Source organism: Glandiceps talaboti, chromosome 14 (genome assembly GCF_964340395.1).
Source record: "Glandiceps talaboti chromosome 14, keGlaTala1.1, whole genome shotgun sequence".
Lineage (NCBI taxonomy): Eukaryota > Metazoa > Hemichordata > Enteropneusta > Spengelidae > Glandiceps > Glandiceps talaboti.
In genome coordinates this window covers 14,986,107-15,009,403 of record NC_135562.1, presented here as the reverse complement: position 1 = coordinate 15,009,403, position 23,297 = coordinate 14,986,107, and the positions used below count along the sequence as shown (strand labels likewise).

Genomic DNA, 23,297 nt, shown 5'->3' with positions numbered 1-23,297 from the left:
TCTTTAGAGGAATGGCGATGTACTAGTTGTGATCTGTAAGGCCCACCCGCTTGATGACTTTGTTACTGTACATGTAATAGTAGATAAATATAGAATCGCTGTGACTCCGCTAAAAGAAGAAGAACTTGGCGAAAATCGACGATAACACAGAACAATTAAGAAAGTCAATGAAAAATTTTACAGATTGAAATTTTCAAAGTGTCCGAGAAAAGAAGAGAGAGAGAGAGAGAGAGAGAGAGAGAGAGAGAGAGAGAGAGAGAGAGAGAGAGAGAGAGAGAGAGAGAGAGAGAGAGAGAGAGAGAGAGAGAGAGAGAGAGAGAGAGAGAGAGAGAGAGAGAGAGAGTACACAAGTTGTTTTAATTTGTACACGTCGCTTCATGTTGAAGCTGGTTTGCTGCGTATCCATTTATTCACTGTGTTTATAAAAATAGACTGTATAGCCAGATATTTTAATTGCTTGTTCTATAGCCTCTTCGTGGCTAATGTAGTCTCTTGTATTTTAATTATCTTCTACACTTCATCAGGCGGAATAGTTATTGTTTTTGTTTTTTTGGGGTATCTCCGAAATTTAGCTCATAATAAGGTTCTTGCCCTGGTTCTTGTAATCATCTCTGGTTTAATACCGTCAGACAGGTACAAACTTTCGCGTGCTTTTATCATTCGAAATCACACCCTGTACCCTTTCAGTTACCATGACCTTGCCAAAAGCATTCTCGCAAGCCAGGGCACATATTTCTGTCGTAAAAGAGGCTGTGGTTTACGACGATGTGCCAAAAGCAGAAGTAAACCAGATACCCACATACATAAACTTTCTTTGGGGCAGGTTACCGCTAGCACTGGCAATGGATTGTGGGTCACAAGGCACGCTGGGTAAATTTCAAGATGGCGGCCCGCGGTGGAAGCCAACGTGCGATAGACATACTCCGAAATATGCCCCGTGTGTCGACAACCAACGTCAGAGATAACAAGGGAGCAAGAAAAAAGGTACAGGCATTATATTTCCTTTTAAACAGATATTCTTCCTGAAAAATAGAGCGGACATAAAGGTGTCATTCAGCCAAAATATATGCAAAAATGATCATGATCCATCACCATCGTCGAAAGCTGGGCTTGCTGTAGTCCTGCTTACATGACGGTGCACGAGTCTGTATTACTGACTTGACTCTAAACACCGACGGAGGGGGAGGGACAATTGTCAGAATCGAGTCCCGAATTCCTCCGTATGCAAGCAGGACTAGGCTTGCTGTATCCGATCGATCGTTTACTTCATGGCAGTATAACGGTGTACTTAAATATATAAATGGCAAGCGCTTTACCCCGTGTATTTTTACGAGGAGAGGATTTTAGTGAAATTATCATGGAGCGTGAATCTACAACTGAATACACCCGATTGATGTTGATAATGATAATTGATATGAGACTGAGGTCGGAAGTCAGAGGTCGTAGGTCATATTTTGTAGTTAAAACCGGTGAAAATGTTTTGAATGGTTTTTAAGATTTTAACCGAAGTAATGCAGCGAGAGTCAAATTTGTCGAGGTACACATAAAAACTAAATCATGAGCAAATCTTTTACTAATGATTTAGTGTTTGTGTTTACCCGATATTTAAAAAAAATTACGTAATTTCACTCACTCATCAAATTTTGACTGGTCAGACCCTTGCAAGAAAAATGACAATTCTTGTAACTTCAGGATTATTTTTGTAATAATATCTCTGAATGCAATGTGTAAATGATTGTCTAAACTGACTAGAAATAAATAATCTTGGCGTTTGATTGAAATGTGATGTAAAAATGACTTCATCTCTCGCATTTACAGTGTAGGAAGTCGTCGGTAATTACTGACTTTTTCAAGTGATAAATGGTCCAATGCAGGTGAATTTTTTAAATACCTGCATTCAGCCGGTGACATTTTAAATTTACTGGCAATATTTAACAGGTGAAAATTCAACTTTTGCTGCATTTAAAATGATATTGTATATTGATAAAGTGCGGACTCAAGTTAAAAGAGAGAGAGAGTCTCACAGGTAAAGTTCATCCATGGCTCTGAGCGAGTTGAACTGAGTGGCCAAGAGTAGACATGTGCAAACATGTGAAGTACAACAAGATAACGTTGTATGTTTCTCTTGTGATGTGAGTAAATAGTACAGGTGACTAGCGCCCCCCCCCCCCCCCCCCCCCCAAAAAAAAGTCCTTGAATTGACTTGCTTGCATTCAAGATGATGTAAATATTACAGCAGAAATATCGAAGGGTTGACAAAAGACACATGCATATCATGCACATTTTATGTTCCCCAAGAACAATTTAGATAGTTTAGAAACAGGATTCCTATAGACCACTCATTACAAATACAAACACCACCACACTCCTGCCGACAAGCAAGCACTGTATGTGTACACACGTTACCACAGGGAACCATGCAAGCAGACTCAAAATCTTACTAGTTTCAATTTGTATGAATCAAAATCTGAGTATTCAATGGAAGCTCAAAATTTAGGTTCACGACAAAAATTGATGAGTTTAGAGGTGTATCAAAGAGTGTACATTATACATGTAGGTGACCAGTCTGCTGATTTTTACCAGATTTCCCATGTTTGGTCACCATGGTTATACAATTTGCTCTCCTGTGCAGTGAACCCTCAACAAAAGATCACAATTTTTTTGTTTTTGGTCAAACTGAGAAATAGATAAAAGTTGTGTTTTCTCGTGAGTCAGCACATAGTAAGAAAATAGAGAAACACTAAATTTTGTAGATCACCTAGAATTTGTTGTATATCAATGGTGCATGAAATTGCCATCGCCATAGAGGGCTCACTGGTCATCATAATGTAAGGGATATGAGAACAACAAGTTTTTGTTCGCTGCAAGAAATTGCTTTGCTTCAATGGAACATCGAACTGACTTAGAGGTCAAACTTTCGATGACCTCGGTAATATTACCAAAGTTCTCATGTTCTGTTGCCATGATTACAAAACCCCTTTTACTAAGTTTTAGAAAGACCCCCCTTTCTACGTGTAAGTAAACTTTACTTTTTCTCACCACTGTTCACCCAAATCCCGTGCCATTATGAACTGATGGTCATGTCCTTGGCATGTCTTCTTAGAAAATAGTGGAGGAGATTAGTAGCAGCTTTTAATCGTACCTATGGCATGATTCAGGTCTTGGGATTATAGAGGAGGTTAAAAGACTGCCGCTAAATAGCGACATTCATCGCAGCGCTAGAGGACACGTCCGCGTCTAAACAGAGTCATATTACACTGATTGGTTTAATAAATAGTCGTGAAGAAGGAGCCAGAAAAAGAAACATTGTCAAAATCAGCCGAGCAGTGTTTGATCCGAGAGGTGACGCTGAACCATGGCTACAAGCTTAGGTTGTTTGCACAAAGGTCATCCCCTTTACTAAGGGTCACTTGTTGTTGATTTGGGAATGTAGGTTGAAAGTTCAGGGAACTTTTGTGGAGTTGTCATGGTCCATACACAATACAGTGCCTGCAAATCTGTCATTTCATATTTGTGAAATTGTTGATGTCAGTGTTTTTGTAAAAGTTGGTAACCTTGTTATTTAAAAGTTACTGGTAATATTCTAGTTACTGAAATATAGTAAATATCACTTGCAAATTGACTGAACTCAAACCTGGTATTAAGATATAAGTTATTATCAACGATCTGATGATGAAATTCATAAAAAATGTGAGTGTTTGGTGCGTCACTTGAAATTGTGTGTGTCAGTCAAATTGACTATTAAGTTAGAGGGCACACTGGTGATGTCCCTACTGTGCAATCAACTGTTCTAACTCTGTAACGAGACAAATGTAATGTTATAGAAGGCATCGACATTACCATGATACTGGAATAGTTTTATCGAGGTTTACGGAAGTATTTTTAATTGAGTAAAAATCTTATGAACTCAGGTTGTGCCACTTTTTTTAAGTTCAATAAGATATATTTTCCTAGAACTCTTGGTATATAAAGTTTAATGCCAGCCATTGTTGGTTAAACATTGTGGAAAGAAACAATAATACCCAGTCCAGTGAAATCCTGTGTTGTTTAGCAAATACATTGATTGATACATGTTGTATTTTCCCCATTCACCCATTTGTTCAACCCCAACCCCTCTTCCACCCATAGGTAGGCTGAATGTACTGACTTGTGTATGAGGTAAACAAACTAACTTGTTGACTATGACTACAACTACACCCCCTGCTCCCTGCCCCACCCAAAGGCAGGTTGAATGTACTAACTGGTGGTAAGAGGGGAAATAAACTCACTTGTTGACTTCACAAAACTCTTAATCATAGCTCCTATTTATTTAGAAGACCCGAGTTGAGAATCCTGTCAGAAGTCTCTCCTTACATCGTACATCACAATTCGTGTTAAAACTTAATAAAAGATGAAATCAACTCACAAATAGAGTTTTATTGAAGGTTCAAATGCTGGTGTAAGATGAAGAATGTTTCATTTATTTGCTTTCAAAAATGTTGGTGCGGTTTGGTGAATGCAGTACATGTACATGTACAGCAAATTCACAACAGTGCAGCCTGAATTTGCTAATGTCAAGGATCAAGCTTTCTGTATTAGACCTGTAGAGGGCTCCATTACATCTCAAGAAAAAGGTTTGAGAACAACTGTGAGATATTTATGTGTGTTCATAAAGAGATAAAGTCACTCCAGAATTAAGGAAAGTTGTTTTGTTGGAGAGATCGGAATCCTGTGATTTTAATTCACCAAGGTTGTTTTAGAAACTAGAATTCTTTCTCCTGAAATCAGTGTGTTGTCATAGCAACCAAGCTCAGTTTGTCATGGCTACTGCCATCCTGTGATTTTAGACTGTATCCTTCATTTTGATGTCATTAAGGGCGTCAGGAGAAACCGAAGTCCTGTGTTGTGTAATCGAGCAGGTTGCCATGGAAACAAATCCTGTGTGGTGTAATAGGGTTGTCATAGAGATTTGGCATTGTGATGTCAATGAGGTTGTCAGGGAAACTGAAGTTCTGTGTCGTGTAACCAGATACATGTAGGTTGTCATGAGAAAATACTATGTGTTGTGTAATCAAGTATGTTGCCATGGAAACTTAAGTCATTTGTGATGTAATCCACAGGGTTGTCATCGAAATTACATCCTGCATTGTGATGTCATCAAGGTTGTCTGGGAAACCACAGTCCTATAGTGTAATCAGTTAAATTGCCATGGAAACTGAACTTCTGTGTTACGTAATTGAGAAGGTTGCCATGGAAACTGAAGTCCTGTGTTGTGTAATCAGAAGGGTTGTCATAGAGACTTTATCCTGCATTATCATAAGGCGTACATGTAATGATGCATATAACGATGTGTTTAGTTTCGCATTCAGAATGCAAACGTCAAAGACGGTGGAATGTGCATGTGCGTGTTGGCATCTTCTGTCCAGCAGTCCAAACACATGACATTGTTTTCTAAGCAAGTCGATATTTTTGCCATATTTCTCGCAGCTACCGAAACGAAAAACCGAACAATTAGTTTACAGTTATGCTTCCGAACTTTGCTATAAAAAATACGACATTTAATAGAAGAAAACTGACCAAAACTTAATGCGTGACGTATTTACAGTTACGTGTAGACCGCCATTTTGATGTAACATTGTCTGATACAGAACACATGGGTTGCTTCAAATCATGTGACTATGATGCTACACGTATAGAGCCACACGTAAATACGTGCATCTAAACCTCACTAATGTTAGCATGTACAACCTTTCAGGAAGTATGAATGATGATTTTGCACACAGTGTACAATATTTTACCCACAACTCTTTCTGATTTGTGCTGTCGAACATCATCTCCTTGAAGTCGGACAAATCTCATCTGTGTACAGTTTTTTGTAAAAAACATTTTTGAGATAGACAAAGTAGAATTGCCACCGATGAGTTTCTGAATACCCATTTTTATGGGTTTTGCTTTCAACGATTTATTGTAGCAGGAGATAGCAATTTTAGAAATTTGTGTCAACAGATTTTGTTGAAAGACATGCAGATTTTTTTTGCAAGGAAACTAAGGAACATATGTGCACCTGTTATGATTCTACCAAAGATATACATGTAGATTAGGTATAACAAAAAAAATTTACATATTAAAGCTCTCCATACAAACTGACTACCCAAGTTAGTGATACTTCGACATTGAAAAGTGTTTTATCCAAAGTTCATGTTTTAATTTAGTTTTTAGTATGTTTTTATACAAAAATTTAGAACTGTATTTTTGATTGCTAAGCATACTTTTGTTATATATTATTTAAACGTAATTGTTATTCTTAAAATGTTGAGAAGTAAGGGTTCTTAAAGAAGTTATAAAATAAGGAACTGCGAAGCATACCAATCAGGGAGAGTTGTGGGTAAGATATTGTACATGTATGTCATATACTGATAGAGTCAGTGACTTCACATTTTAATCTGACTACACCAATAGGAATATCACTGGTGAAAAACTTTCATACAATTTTGTCTGCAGGCTATTCTAGGAAGCTCATAAAAGGCTCTTCTTTTAGAAAGAATTTTATATTATGACATACAAGATTGGCATTATGTTTCATGCTTTCTTTAAATGTCAACTTCTTTTTGTTAGCCCCCATTTTTTTCTTTGTTCAGTAGAATAAAGTAATATTGGAGAAGAGAGCTTTTCCCCATTTACTTGTAGGCCCCCTATCTTATCTGTTTCTTGCTCCCTACTGTGTGAGCCCCTATCTTCGCTGTTTCTGTTTCTGTGAGCTCCTACATGTATCTCGTTAGTTCTTGACTCCCTGCTCTCTGAGCCTCTGTCTCTGCTGAATCTTGCAGACCTCTCTGTGAGCCCCCTAGCTTAGCTGTTTCTTACTCCCTGCTCTATGAAGCCCCCTGTCTTAGCTGTTCCTTGCATCCTGCTCAGTGACTCACCAATCTCTGCTGCTCCTTGCTCTTCGGCCTCCCCTACTCAGCTGTTATTTGCCCCATGTTCTGTGAGCTCCTATCTCAGCTGCCCTCTGCTCTGTGAGCCCCCCCCCTACATGTAACGTGAGTGTTCCTTGCCCCCTACTCTTAAGCTCCTATCTCAACTGTTCCCTTGTTTCAAGTTCTGTAGCCCTATGTAGCCTTAAAAAAGTGAGTTTATAATTAGGCCTAAGAAAGAAAATTGTGTGGTTCCAATTACGCTCAATTTTAGAATACTCAATACATGTTGTAGGTGGGGAAGGTAGATTTTTCATTTTATTTTATTATATATTTTTTTCTGTGTGAGTGTCTAGTTCATGTTTTCCATTGTTTTCCAAATGGTCTCTGTGTTGTTTATTTCTTCCTATCAGATGTACAGCCATTACAGATTGGAACAACAGTATATTTTGTCTTTTTAAGTTGATGTCACTTTCCGCATTCACTATTTCTTGAGAGAGTTCACAATTTTTGCGATTTTACTATTTTTTTGTTGAATATTAAATAAAAAAAAAGTTTAGGGTCGGCAGTGAAAAGCTAGGTGGGGTCAGGTAACCGGAACCAAATAATTATTTTTTTAGGCCTAAAATAAAACTATGGTAAATCATCTCAAACCCTACATTTATTAATCTATCATTTCTTGAAGGTAGCCTATGTTTTGCCAAAACCGGTATACATGTAGTAAATAAAATCTTTATTTGAAAGCCAAATCTGCATACAACTCGGGGTGGCTGAAACTGATGCTCACTAAATTATGTTAGGTGACTTTGACCATGTAACACACCCACAGAGCACATAGAGTAAACCTGCCATTTTAGAGAGTATTACAGATTTTTTATCTCCTAACATGAATATGAATATACAGGAAAGGAATCTGTCACTATTTTTTAAAATAGTTGTGTTTTGGGGAATGTATTTGAGAAAATTTTGGCTTGGTACATGTTGGGAAGTGTCAAAACACTGACCCAGGATTGAAAATTAACCCTGAATTTTAAACCTAAACAATTGAGCTGTCCCTCTGTTCAACTTATTTTGTAACTACATATACTGACGGACTGACGTAGTTAACTTACAGCTCATAAACTTAAAGGGCTATGTTTCAATCCCGAGTCATCACATTAGTTCTTATCTTAATAAAGATTACATGAGACTGAAATCATCATTTTGTTCTGGAACAACTTTTTGTATATCTGTCAAACAAATGGTTTCACATCTAGATTTTAACCCTTGTGACACTGCGTCGCTGATATCTGCGGCGTAGCACTTCCGCATTCTAGGCTACATCGTTGAAATCAATGACAACAGTGTAATTTGGATCAATAAAGTGATGTTGTAATGGATTATCGTTGTCCCGCCCTTATGCCCGTAATAAGTAATGATGTACACGATGTTATCTCATTAAATATTAAATTATTCAGGCGGGTTACAGTCACGTGATCGATTTCTTTCACTTTTTGCTTAAGGGTTAATTCTAATCTAAACATGTGTTATTTTATTCAAGTTTGCCCTCAATTTGGTAAGTTGGTACAACCCAAAGGGGGCTATAGAAATGACTCATGTCTGTCTGTCTGTCTGTCTGTCTGTCTGTCTGTCTGTCCATCTGGTCTTAAACAGCCATATCCCAGACACCAAGTGTTCAATAACAACAAAACCTAGCACAAGTGTCAGACACTATAAGATGTCTTCGAATGTAGAAAACTTGTTTACTTTCTCTTTTGTTGATGTTTGTTTATTGATATTTATTTTCACAGCCGTTGAGGAGACGTGGTGGCGCCAAAGGAAAAAAGTGTGGAAAAGGTCACAAAGGGCAACATCAAAGAGGAACGCTGCCAAGAATTGGATTTGAAGGCGGTGCAACACCATTTTATTTACTAATACCTAAATATCCATACTATGAAGGCCATTCGTGAGTAAACATTATAATATGAGAAACCCCATGATGCCTGAGTGCAAGTGTGGTGTGCTCGATGTATTTGCATGAACGCCAGTGTGCCCTCTAAGCCAATTTGACGCACCACTGACGCACACAATTTCTAGTGACGCACCAAAATTTGGTGTTTCCCTATCTCTTACTATGTGGTGACCCACAAGAAATGCCAGTTTTTCTCATTTTGACTCACAACAACAAAATTTGGCTATCATTAGAGGGCACACTAATGAGCGTTTGCAGTGTTCTCAGAAGTTATATGCTTGTGAGAGTGCAGAAGAAAGCAGAAAACACTGCAAGCACGAGTGCAAATACCCCTGAGTACCTACCCACACTGGTACTCATACAGTATGGGGTACTGTGTTATTATCACATACATATATTTATCCGAAGCTGCAAAATGCTGTCAATTTCATTCTGTGTGTGATCAGCCGATTCATGTGTAAGGTACAATCGTGTCCTCATTTGCATATCATTTGCGTGCAGGTGTCACAATCATTAATGTGTTTGGTTTTGCATTGCATTGCAAATACCAGTAGTATGCATCGTGCGCTGATGCAAATAATCAAGAGGTATATATATATATATATATTTTTAACAGGCCTCAAATTTGGGCTTGATAGTCAAATTTCTCAAAGTGAACTGTTTCAACTACAATTTTCCATTGATTTCCAATGGTCTAACAGACTACCACATTATAAATTTGGTAGTCTAGATGCAAAGTTTGATAGTGGATGTGTCCTGGACTACTGCTAATTTGGTAGTCTAGATACAATGTTTAGTAGTCTATGTGTCCTGTACTACTGCTAATTTGGTAGTCTAGATACAATGTTTAGTAGTCTATGTGTCTTGGACTACTACTAATTTGGTAGTCTAGATACAATGTTTAATAGTCTATGTGTCCTGGACTACTGCTAATTTGGTAGTCTAGATACAATGTTTAGTAGTCTATGTGTCTTGGACTACTACTAATTTGGTACTCTAGATACAATGTTTAGTAGTCTATGTACCCTGTACTACTGCTAATTTGGTGGTCTAGATACAATGTTTAGTAATCTATGTGTCTTGGACTACTACTAATTTGGTAGTCTAGATACAATGTTTAGTAATCTATGTACCCTGTACTACTGTTAATTTGGTGGTCTAGATACAATGTTTAGTAATCTATGTGTCTTGGACTACTACTAATTTGGTAGTCTAGATACAATGTTTAGTAATCTATGTACCCTGTACTACTGTTAATTTGGTAGTCTAGATACAATGTTTAGTAGTCTATGTGTCTTGGACTACTACTAATTTGGTAGTCTAGATACAATGTTTAGTAATCTATGTGTGCTGGACTACTGCTAATTTGGTAGTCTAGATACAATGTTTAGTAGTCTATGTGTTCTGGACTACTGCTAATTTGGTAGTCTAGATGCAATGTTTAGTAGTCTGTGTATCCTGGACTACTGCTAATTTGGTAGTCTAGATACAATGTTTAGTAATCTATGTGTCATGGACTACTGCTAATTTGGTAGTCTAGATACAATGTTTAGTAGTCTATGTACCCTTGACTACTGGTAATTTGGTAGTCTAGATACAATGTTTAGTAGTCTATGTGTCCTGGACTACTGCTAATTTGGTAGTCTAGATACAATGTTTAGTAGTCTATGTGTCCTGGACTACTGCTAATTTGGTAGTCTAGATACAATGTATAGTAGTCTATGTGTCCTGGACTACTGCTAATTTGGTAGTCTAGATACAATGTTTAGTAGTCTATGTGTCCTGGACTACTGCTAATTTGGTAGTCTAGATACAATGTTTAGTAGTCTATGTACCCTTGACTACTGGTAATTTGGTAGTCTAGATACAATGTTTAGTAGTCTATGTGTCCTGGACTACTGCTAATTTGGTAGTCTAGATACAATGTTTAGTAGTCTATGTGTCCTGGACTACTGCTAATTTGGTAGTCTAGATACAATGTTTAGTAGTCTATGTGTCCTGGACTACTGCTAATTTGGTAGTCTAGATACAATGTTTAGTAGTCTATGTGTCCTGGACTACTGCTAATTTAGTAGTCTAGATACAATGTTTAGTAGTCTATGTGTCCTGGACTACTGCTAATTTAGTAGTCTAGATACAATGTTTAGTAGTCTATGTGTCCTGGACTACTGCTAATTTGGTAGTCTAGATACAATGTTTAGTAGTCTATGTGTCCTGGACTACTGCTAATTTGGTAGTCTAGATACAATGTTTAGTAGTCTATGTGTCCTGGACTACTGCTAATTTGGTAGTCAAGATACAATGTTTAGTAGTCTATGTGTCCTGGACTACTGCTAATTTGGTAGTCTAGATACAATGTATAGTAGTCTATACGTACCCTGGACTACTGCTAATTTGGTAGTCTCGATACAATGTTTAGTAGTCTATGTGTGCTGGACTACTGCTAATTTGGTAGTCTTGATACAATGTTTAGTAGTCTATGTGTCCTGGACTACTGCTAATTTGGTAGTCTAGATACAATGTTTGGTAGTCTATGTGTCCTGGACTACTGCTAATTTGGTAGTCTAGATACAATGTTTAATAGTCTATGTGTCCTGGACTACTGCTAATTTGGTAGTCTCGATACAATGTTTAGTAGTCTATGTGTCCTGGACTACTGCTAATTTGGTAGTCTAGATACAATGTTTAGTAGTCTATGTGTCCTGGACTACTGCTAATTTGGTAGTCTAGATGCAATGTATAGTAGTCTATGTACCCTGGACTACTGCTAATTTGGTAGTCTAGATGCAATGTATAGTAGTCTATGTGTCCTGTACTACTGCTAATTTGGTAGTCTAGATGCAATGTATAGTAGTCTATACGTACCCTGGACTACTGCTAATTTGGTAGTCTCGATACAATGTTTAGTAGTCTATGTGTGCTGGACTACTGCTAATTTGGTAGTCTTGATACAATGTTTAGTAGTCTATGTGTCCTGGACTACTGCTAATTTGGTAGTCTAGATACAATGTTTGGTAGTCTATGTGTCCTGTACTACTGCTAATTTGGTAGTCTAGATACAATGTTTAGTAGTCTATTTGTCCTGTACTACTGCTAATTTGGTAGTCTAGATACAATGTTTAGTAGTCTATGTGTCCTGGACTACTGCTAATTTGGTAGTCTATATACAATGTTTAGTAGTCTATATGTCCTGGACTACTGCTCATTTGGTAGTCTAAATACAGTGTTTAGTAGTCTATGTGTACTGGACTACTGCTAATTTGGTAGTCTAGATGCAATGTTTGGTAGTCTATGTGTCCTGGACTACTGCTAATTTGGTAGTCTAGATACAATGTTTAGTAGTCTATGTGTCCTGTACTACTGCTAATTTGGTAGTCTATATACAATGTTTAGTAGTCTATATCATTATATGCCCTCGACTACTGCTAACTTGGTAGTCTAGATACAATGTTTAGTAGTCTATGTGTCCTGGACTACTGCTAATTTGGTAGTCTAGATACAATGTTTAGTAGTCTGTGTCCTGGACTACTGCTAATGTGGTAGTCTAGATACAATGTTTAGTAGTCTATGTGTCCTGGACTACTGCTAATTTTGTAGTCTGGATACAATATCTAGTAGTCTATGTGTCCTGGACTACTACTAATTTGGTAGTCTAGATACATGTTTAGTAGTCTATGTATCCTGGACTACTGCTAATTTGGTAGTCTAGATACAATGTTTGGCAGTCTATTTTTTATCATAGCTCCCTACTTGAAAAATCAGTGTGATACAACATATTCCAAGTCCTTTTTTGTAACGCAATGAATTTAAAAAGCATAAAAAGTGTAAAATATTTGTTATTATACGTACAATAACAAACTTGTTACACTATTTTTTTTTTTAGCTTTTTACAATGATTGAATTACAAAGACAGACTTAGTGTTGTTTCACATTGATTTTTCAAGTAGGAAGCTACGATAAAGTTTTTTACAAATGAAAAATCCAAAATAAATATCCAATCATCAGCCATATGGCCACTTCAATATGCATCTAATATTACACCTTTAAGGTTGATAAACTCGGTGTATAGCTCTTTAAGAAAAACGGCTCTCGTTTGTTTTGTTGTGTATTACTATTAGGAGGAAACGACAATACCCTATGATAACACTCCAGAAGATACAACATCTGATTGACCTCGGCAGACTTGACCCCTCGCAACCAATTGACCTGACCTCTCTCTGTAATACACGATCCTTTGATATCGATGTATACAAGAAACAATACGGTGCTCAGCTTCGCGATGAGGTATGGATTACATTTTGATTTGAGATTTGTTCAAAAGGATCTTATAAAGAGTTTTACTTAGAATTAGCAATAGTCGCCGGTGTGAACTATGCACAGTTTTTGTCCACAAAATGGTATTTCACATTGGCAGAATTACTGTAAGCTGACTGTAATGTTGCTGAAATAAAGTGTGAAATGAATTTGCAAACCCACCATCTTGAATCATGCATGATGGGAAAATTAGTGTTGTTGCATTGATATGAATCAATTACTATTATTAACATTCTGTCCCAGTCATTTGTGAAACAATAAAATAATCTAGTTTTGGTTACCCAGAATTCTGCAGGAGGGTTATCCTTCCGATCATCCCAGATAAGGTATTACAACAACTACAATATAATATATCAGTGTGTGTATGTATGTATTTGTGTGTGTGTGTGTGTGTCTGTGTGTGTCTGTGTGTGTGTGTGTGTGCGCGCACGTGTGTGTTTGTATGTGTGTGTGCATGTATGCATGTGTGTGTGCATGTATGCATGTGTATGTATGTATATATGTATGTATGTATGTATGCATGTATGTATGTATGTATGTATGTATGTATATGTGCGTGTGTATGTATGTATGTATGTATGTGTGTGTATGTGTGCATGTGTGTTTGTATGTATGTGTATGTGTCTGTGTACGTATGTATGTATGTATGTATGTATGTATGTATGTATGTATGTATGTATGTATGTATGTATGCATGTATGTATGTATGTATGTATGTATGTATATGTGCGTGTGTATGTATGTATGTATGTATGTGTGTGTATGTGTGCATGTGTGTTTGTATGTATGTGTATGTGTCTGTGTACGTATGTATGTATGTATGTATGTATGTATGTATGTATGTATGTATGTATGTATGTATGTATGTATGTATGTACATACATACATACCGGTACTTTGTACTTTGTATGCATGCATTCATTCATGTGTGTGTATGTAAGTCTATGTCTGCCTACCTGTCTATCTTTGTCTATAAGTGTGTCTATGTCAGTCAGTCTGTATGTCTGTCTTTGCATGTGTGCACATACATATATCTTTGTGTGTGTTTCCATCCTACATCAGAACACTATCACATAACATTACATAGACAGGTATGTACTATTTGGGTTCAATGACCAGACAGTCAGACAGTTGAAAGTAGGACACAACAAACGTCATTGGCCATAGAGAACAACAACACAGTATGTTGCCATGGGTTACAGCCACGTCACTGTAGAGTGAGAAAGGTCAAAGTTCAGGGTCAGGATGTCTTTGGCTTTTATAGGGAGAGGACTGGTTTGACATGATATATACAGAGTTTTTGGTCAAATGAAAAAAGGAACAAAAATGTGATTTTCGTTCTACAGTGGTACATGTATTATGATCATTTGTGTTTATGTAAAGAAAAAACAAACTTGTAAAAATTACCCATATGCAATAATGGTTTGGCTCTTTCTCTGAGTTCATGAACAAACGTGAGAACTCATTTTACGTTTGGCAAGTTCACCAAAATTTTTACACAAATGAGTTCAAAAATAGTCTATTTCTGTAAATTCCTACCTAAAATTCAATTAATGTACGTTGAAAGTAAGAAAAAAATGAAAAATTTAACAGTCATTCCAGTTTGATGATAAAAATTGAAATAATATACTATTTAATGTACACTGGGGCCATATACATAATAGTGTTTTAGTTTTTACATAGCACTTTCCCACTCTGTGCTCAAACAACTTTACAATTATTACCCCTGGTATGGATCTATAGCGGCACAACGGCCCTTTATACTTCCTCATCTCCCTGGGGAGCATACAATCCATTGCAGCCTTTATAAGCGCACAGGATTAAAGCATTCACATTGCAAACTCTATCCAGGTCCCCAATTATACAGCTGGGTTGACTGGGGCGGAATTGTAGTTCAAATCTTGCTCAAGCACTTTAGCCATTCAGAACCAAACTGCAGTGACAAGGCTCAAATTTGCAGCATGCAAATTCCAAGCTGACCACACTAGCCATTTGACCGTTATGACTTCACAACAAAATGTATGTATGTGTAACATACATATATACTCTGTCAAATCTATGAGCCAAAATAAAGAGGCGAAAGGAAAGAGTGAAAAATTGTCTTTCTGCTGAAGTTCTTTAGCACCACAATAAATACGTTCTCTGTATGATACATAACACGTCATGGAGGCTACAACGTTCTGAGGATATTCACCTTCTTAAACTTTTTATTCTAGTCTCATCTTTTGTTATTCTGCCATTGTTTGAAAGGAGCAATGACGTACGTAGAATGCATTAAAATGCACAAAGTTAGGGGTGCTTAAACTCAGTATTGGACCAGCCCATGTGACTTTCCTATCTGTTGTGTTGATTATATTGAGACAGTTAAGGGTGCTCAAAGTGAACTTTTCCTCTCTTGTGTTCAAGTTAGTCTTAGTATGCATTTCTCAATCTTTGAATAGTATCCAGTGACATCAAATCTACCTTGGATAAGCTGAATTTTTTTTAATCAGTCTCAAATTTAAGATATACCTGTAGTTTTCTGAGTTGTTCCAGGGAAAAGTTCAGCAGGATCTTTTTTTCTTTTTGTGAACTTACTGGTATGGTAACCAATGTGAGTGTATGAAGTAAGTTGGTTGTCATTTTTGTTCTAAAATTTTTTTTTTCAGCTTCCAGTGTCAATGACCTGTAAGAGGAATGGCATAGTGTCTAGTAATTTATAGTGCAAAGAAAGAGAATAGACAAGGGGTTGGGGAGGGAGGAGGGGAGGGGGGAATGGGCGGAAGATGGAGAAACGTGGGAGGAGAGAATGATGAGGAGGAGGGGGAAATGATAGAATGAAAGTAAAATTTAAACATGAGAAAAAATGAGAGGGGAGGGAGAGTGGCATAGCGGCAAACAAGGAGGAGTTTGACATTGTGAAAGGGAGGGGAGAGGGGTGAATATGAATTTTGTAGCATTGTATTAATATGCAGAGTCAATAACAGAAACACATGAAAGTGACATTTTTGTGTTCATTCACTTAGGATTTATAAGAGAAGGAACAAATTTTAATCATCAAAATCTCCAAATTAATGGGGTAGTTAAGAGATCGATAATTTTTTTCCAGAGTTGAATGCTATTAAAAAAAATTTGTAATTTCATCCAAGTATCAAATTGACGAAGAAAACACAGACAGAGGGGTGATTAGTGACATGATATCAAAAACACGTTAAAAGCTGACACAGAACCTCCAGAAGTTTGCTGATACCACTTAAAAAGTACTATCCCCTTCCGGGCACGAACGCGAGGAAACTGAAACTCCCACGATTGCATCTACCGCTTTTGCAGATTTTCCGATAGATCTAGTTGCACTTCACTTATTGTTCGCGTTATAGCTAAGTTGTCATACCTTATTGAGTTTCATCCTCCACTTCCTGTGTGTTTCTGTATTCTGCTCCAAGTATTGTGCTTTCAATCTCTGCTCCATCACCAGTAGTTGAACCCAGGCTTCATGTTTTTTTGTCTCGTCGTCATCATCAACATCGATAAGGACTTCTGTCGTATGAAATTCAATATGCCTTTTGAAATTAGGTTTTGAGAAATATGCAAGATCTTGTGTCATGTCAGTTTTATATTTAACATTGTTATTGAGATTGTCATATGGAAGAAAATGTCCTCCCTGTCAGAGATGGGAGGTAAATAAGATATTCTGGTTATAGACGTTTCTATTACCTTATCAAGTCGTATTGGCATTATGATGTGTTTAACAAAGAGTTAAGCAGCACTGACCGTCACTCTGTATTTCCTACAATGAAGAATTCAACCAAATACTTCACTTTTATTTATCGTACTTTGTATGTATGCCATTTGTCAGAGTATTTGCTAAGGTTTGAGAAACACCTGGTAACAAAAGACAGAATTCTGGTAAAAGTTTGTTAGAAGTGATACCATGTGGGGGACACTCAGTAAAATTCCAAAGGAACAAACACATGTAATGATGTAGATTTTACCTTTACTGCCCTTAAACAAAAACACTTAAAGATATTTACAGTGTTTGAACCTCGGAAACTCAGTAACAGATGTGGGGGGGTGGGGGGGGGGGGTGGAGGAGGTTTAAACTTGCATAGATTACATACTGTAGTGTTTATTAGTAATTCTGGTAAATCGTCCCAACTGTGTTTTTTTTATAAAGCTTTCACTGTTTTGAAATACTAATAACATGAGTAGGAAATTTGACATACAAAACATGCATTTATAGATCTTCAAATTCCTTGTTCTAAATGTAATTTGGATTGGGAACCCTTGTGAAAAACTTCAGGAAAGCAAACAGATTGGACCTACATACTTTTCATGATGAGTCACCTATATTACCTGAAACTCTTTACAATATTTTAATACCAATACAGTACTGGACAGAAACAGTCTGATTTTATATTCACTTCAAGACACAAACTGACATGAATACAATGCAAGATGATTCATTCTTTGTTCTACACAGTGTTCCATATAATGTTCTGAATTATTCACACTATGTTTTAAACAATATGTTCCCCATTATGACTCACATTAGGTTCAAAACTATGTTCCCCACCATGATTCACATTAGGTTCTAAACGATGTTCCCCTCTATGATTCACATTAGGTTCTAAACGATGTTCCTCACCATGATTCACATTAGGTTCTAAACTATGTCCCCCACTATGATTCACATTAGGTTCTAAACTATGTTCCTCACCATGATTCACATTAGGTTCTAAACTATGTCCCCCACTATGATTCACATTAGGTTCTTAAAATATGTTCCCCACTATGATTCACATTAGGTTCTAAACGATGTTCCTCACCATGATTCACATTAGGTTCTAAACTATGTTCCAGACCATGATTCACATGAGGTTCTATACTATGTTCCCCACCATGATTCACATTAGGTTCTAAACTATGTTCCAGACCATGATTCACATGAGGTTCTAAACTACAAATGTATGTTCCTCGCTGTGATTGACATTACATTCTAAACTATGTTCCTCACTATGATTCACTTTTAAGGTTCTAAACTATGTTTCCTGTTATGATTCACATCATGTTCTATGCTATGTTCCCCACTATGATTCACATTAGGTTCTAAACTATGTTCCTCACCATGATTCACATTAGATTCTAAACTATGTTCCCCACCATGATTCATATTAGGTTCTAAACTATGTTCTTCACTATGATTCACATTAGGTTCTAAACTATGTTACTCACTGTGATTCACATTAGGTTCTAAACTATGTTCCTCACTGTGATTCACTTTAGGTTCTAAACTATGTTCCCCATTATGATTCACATTAGGTTCTAAACTATGTTACTCACTGTGATTCACATTAGGTTCTAAACTATGTTCCTCACTATGATTCACATCATGTTCTAAACTATGTTCCCCACTATGATTCACATTAGGTTCTAAACTGTGTTCCCCACTATGATTCACATTAGGTTCTAAACTATGTTCCCCACTATGATTCACATTAGGTTCTAAACTATGTTACTCACTGTGACCCACATTAGGTTCTAAACTATGTTCCCCACTATGATTCACATTAGGTTCTAAACTATGTTCCCCACTATGATTCACATTAGGTTCTAAACTGTGTTCCCCACTATGATTCACATTAGGTTCTAAACTATGTCCCCCACTATGATTCACATTAGGTTCTAAACTATGTCCCCCACTATGATTCACATCATGTTCTAAACTATGTTCCCCACCATGATTCACATTAGGTTCTAAACTATGTTCCTCACTAGGACTTACATCAGGTTCTAAACTATGTTACTCACCATGATTCTTATTAGGTTCTAAACTATGTTCCCCACTATGATTCACATTAGGTTCTAAACTATGTTCCCCACCATGATTCACGTTAGTTTCTGAACTGTGTTCCCCTCCATGAGTCACATTGATTTCTGACCTGTGTTCTCCACTATGATTCACTATGTTCCCCACTCTGGCATAGATAAAAGAGTAAACAGTCTGTTTTTCTTTGACAATTGTTTACACATGGACATCAAGCTACGTACCATCGTGAATTATCTTTGCTTAATAAAATCTTGGATGTTTAACAAGATGGAATGCATTGATTTCATTCATTTTCACATATCAGTACAGCATGTGCATCAATCTGAAGTTAGGTGAAGTGACGTAGATGCCTTGCTAGGGAACTTCCATTAAATGTGTTGTTGAATGTTTCTGTAGTTATCGTAATGGTATAACAATATGTTTAACGAAAGTTCCCTACCATGTACCAAGGCCCTGCATTACCATGTACCAAGGTCCTGCATCACCATGTACATGTACCAAGGTCCTGCATCACCATGTACCAAGGCCCTGCATTACCATGTACCAAGGTCCTACATCACCATGTACATGTACCAAGGCCCTCCATCACCATGTACCAAGGCCCTGCATCACCATGTACCAAGGCCCTCCATCACCATGTACCAAGGTCCTGCATCACCATGTACCAAGGCCCTGCATTACCATGTACCAAGGTCCTACATCACCATGTACATGTACCAAGGCCCTGTATCACCACGTACCAAGGCCCTGCATCACCATGTACCAAGGTCCTGCATCACTATGTACCAAGGCCCTGCATCACCATGTACCAAGGCCCTACATCACCATGTACCAAGGCCCTACATCACCATGTACCAAGGCCCTACATCACCATGTACCAAGGCCCTGCATCCCCATGTACCAAAGCCGTACATCACCCTGTACCAAGGCCCTCCATCACCCCGTACCAAGGCCCTGCATCACCATGTACCAAGGCCCTGCATCACCATGTACCAAGGCCCTGCATCACCATGTACCAAGGCCGTACATCACCATGCACCAAGGCCGTACATCACCATGTACAAAGGCCCTGTATCACCACGTACAAAGGCCCTGTATCACCACGTACCAAGGCCCTGCATCACCATGTACTAAGGCCCTGCATCACTATGTACCAAGGCCCTGCATAACCTTGTACCAAGGCCGTACATCACCATGTACAAAGGCCCTGTATCACCATGTACAAAGGCCCTCCATCACCCTGTACCAAGGCCCTGCATCACCATGAACCAAGGCACTACATAACCATATACCAAGGCCCTGCATCACCATATACCAAGGCCCTGCATCACTTCTGTCCAAGTTTAAATAGCAGCAAACTTCATACTGATAAGTGAAAGTGAATGACACCAACACATTTTATCTCATTTCACATCCCAGTTTTTATCAAACACAATGAACTCACAAGATAGCCTTCCTCTGTTTAAGAAGCAATTCAACAAATTAGAATGATTGAACTATTTCAGAAAAAGAGTATTTTTTACTAAAACAGCCAGTCAAAAATTAGCTATAGATAGTGAAAAGTTGCATGTACTGGAACTTGTAACATAAAGTGTTGTTACTATGTTGCCAGCTACATGGCTTGTATGATTAGTTTTCAATATGTCAACTGTTTGTATTAAAGCTATTCATTCAAAGTCATCTGACTTTCCGAAACCCATCACCGAGAGAGAAAAAAAACAAAAAGCTGAAACTGCGTTTGATACCTCTTTGTGTTGTAACCCAATAGAAGTGTAATTATACCCTTGTATATTTGTATGTACGTGAAATGTTATATGTCAATTAGCCGGGTCACTTTAAGCTAGCTATATTTCATGGCTGCAGGGCAATGTCATGTCGGTCCATTTTCATCATTTATTTCTACATATGTTTTGATGAGAGCTCTTATTTTGGATCGGCATTTCCATCAGTGCCGCCAGAGGGCATTTATCTCATTACGTACTTTGTCCCACTTTATGCACATCAATATTAGGTCTGTTTTTTCTCTGCGTTGTCCATCGCCACTTAGAACTTTCAGTTTTCCTTGCTAAAAAGGTGGCGAAAAACAAAGGAGTCACATACAATAAGTACAAAGAAAGTATTCATTGATCGGACGTTGATTTATTGATCTTCAGTTTTGTCTTTCAGTTTCACATATAAAAAGAAAAGTTGACAGACACAAAATGAAATCAACATAAAAAAGCTGAAAAGCAGTATTCATAAATATAACAAAGTTATCTGTAGAAGCTGTTACCCTTATCAATAAAATGTGACACACACAAAAAAAGAAAAATTAATCACTCACAAAATCTACACTGATTCATTCATAAATGCATATTAGATTTGTGTTGATATCTGAAAATTGGAATTTATGACAGCGAAGAAAGAAATCGTTTCTTTTATCCAAACGCGTTTGTAATTTCCCATTAATATTAATATTCAATATTTTTCATTAAAGTCAAGTTATTGTAACTGATACTGTACATGAAAGCATTCAATTGTCCAGACATTTCTTAATCAACACTTTTATTTGTAAAGAAGCGTTTTGAATGGATAGAATGATTGGCTGAAAATTCACATCCATCAAAAAGCAGTAGTTTTGTTGTTGTTTTAAAATGTTTTTGTGCTAGAATTTGCTACCAGCAGTATATTTTTTGTATACAAATACACAAACAAAAGATCCTACGAATTTCCATTTGGTGTTTGGAACGTATAACAGGACTATGCATGCTCACTATCACAACTCTGTGGAACTGACAAGGCTTTCCCAGTCCATCCTATAAACACATAGCAACTATGAGCGCAGTGTTAGTAATCATCTCAGCTGCTTTAGTCATTACTCGTGGAGTACCTTTCATATTTTGCTCCTGTCTTGTAAGTCCACGTTTTGGTATAGTTAGGGAACTCTGGTTTAACCAGTGAGGGACTGATTTGATAATATACTTTATACTGTGACATTGGTTGGCACCCCAGTAACAGAGGGGAAACTTGGTAAACCTTACATAGATTTCTAACTTTGTACCATAATTTTGAAATAGAACCCTGGTAACAGAGGGGGAGTGGGGGGGGGGGGGGGGAATCTGGTAAGACTTGCATAGCTTTATACCTTGTACCATAATTTTGGTGGGTAACCATGGTAACAGAAAAGGAAAGTCTGGTAAAACTTGCATGTATTTCCATACTTTTCATGATAATTTTGGTGCGGATGTATGTCTATAACTATTACTATAGTCATAGATCCTCTATGGTGGAGCTATGCTACATTACATCTGAGTTAATAACAGGTTTGTTTTCTGCCAATATCAAGTGATGGTTAAATGAGCTTCAGTAAGTAGAATACTCCAGATCAGTGAAAATTACCTTGTCCCTCAAAAAATCAACTACAAAAAAACAATAAAAAAGCAAAAGTAAAAGAAACGAAAGGTGTCAAGTCTGCTTCAACTCCTTAAACAGCTAAACTGAAAAAGTTTTCATTGTGTGCAAGATATACAATCAGGGGATGTCACAACTCAGAAATTACATTTAATTTAATTATATCATTTATTTCTTGTTTCTTTTCAGGGAGCTGACATCTTTGAGGCCAAAGTCAACCTTGAAGTCCAGTGGGCATCAGAGCTTGCCATCGCAGCTATAGAAAGACAAGGTGGCGTCATAACCACCGCATTCTACGATCTCCAAAGTGCTGACGCTCTCGCATATCCTCTCCTGTTCTTCCAGAGAGGAAAACCAATCCCAAAACGTGCTCTACCACCCGAAGACTTGGTACCGTACTACACCGATGCAAAGAATCGCGGCTACTTGGCTGACCCAGAAGAGATTCGGAAAGAACGATACAAGTTGGCGCAAAAATACGGCTACATTCTGCCAGACATTAGTAAAGATGAAGCTTGTGAAATGTTAGCAATGCGTAAGGATCCTCGGCAGGTTTTCTTTGGCTTACAGCCAGGCTGGATTGTGAACTTGAAAGACAAAGTTGTCTTGAAACCCCAAGATGAACAGTTAAAGGAATTCTATCAATCATGATTTTGTCTTCATCAACGACGTTTACTCCACAGTGTGATGTTAGTTTGTAAATAAAGCATGGTGTGCAAATGACAACAAATTTGTAGAATTACTTGTGATGTCCATGTATAGTTAAAAACGTTGTTTTTTATATTATTTTGGGCTGCCTTTGGCCGAGTGGTTAGCTCATGTGCCTCACCACTGCAGTCTGTGTTCAAAACCACCCAGAGTCAGCTGGGTTTGTTGAAAAATTTCACAGATCTGTATGTGAGAAGGGTGATGCTCAGTTTGACCCTGCCAAACAATGCAGGTT

General features: G+C 37.5%; 1 protein-coding gene across 1 annotated transcript; it reads left to right on the top strand.

Annotated features, from left to right (window-relative positions):
- The first annotated feature begins 877 nt into the window (after positions 1–877).
- On the top strand, positions 878–23,073 carry LOC144445544 (large ribosomal subunit protein uL15m-like). Its single transcript, XM_078135141.1, has 4 exons — positions 878–984; positions 8,684–8,838; positions 12,963–13,128; positions 22,544–23,073. The coding sequence occupies exons 1-4, from the start codon at positions 883–885 to the stop codon at positions 23,003–23,005; spliced, it is 885 nt and encodes a 294-aa protein (XP_077991267.1). The 5' UTR covers positions 878–882; the 3' UTR covers positions 23,006–23,073.
- Positions 23,074–23,297: the final 224 nt, after the last annotated feature.

Coding starts and splice junctions, on each gene's coding strand:
- LOC144445544 (XM_078135141.1), top strand. CDS start 883: ATGGCGGCCCGCGGTGGAAGCCAACGTGCGATAGACATACTCCGAAAT. Junction 985..8,683: donor ACAAGGGAGCAAGAAAAAAG/GTACAGGCATTA, acceptor TTATTTTCACAG/CCGTTGAGGAGACGTGGTGG. Junction 13,129..22,543: donor GTGCTCAGCTTCGCGATGAG/GTATGGATTACA, acceptor GTTTCTTTTCAG/GGAGCTGACATCTTTGAGGC.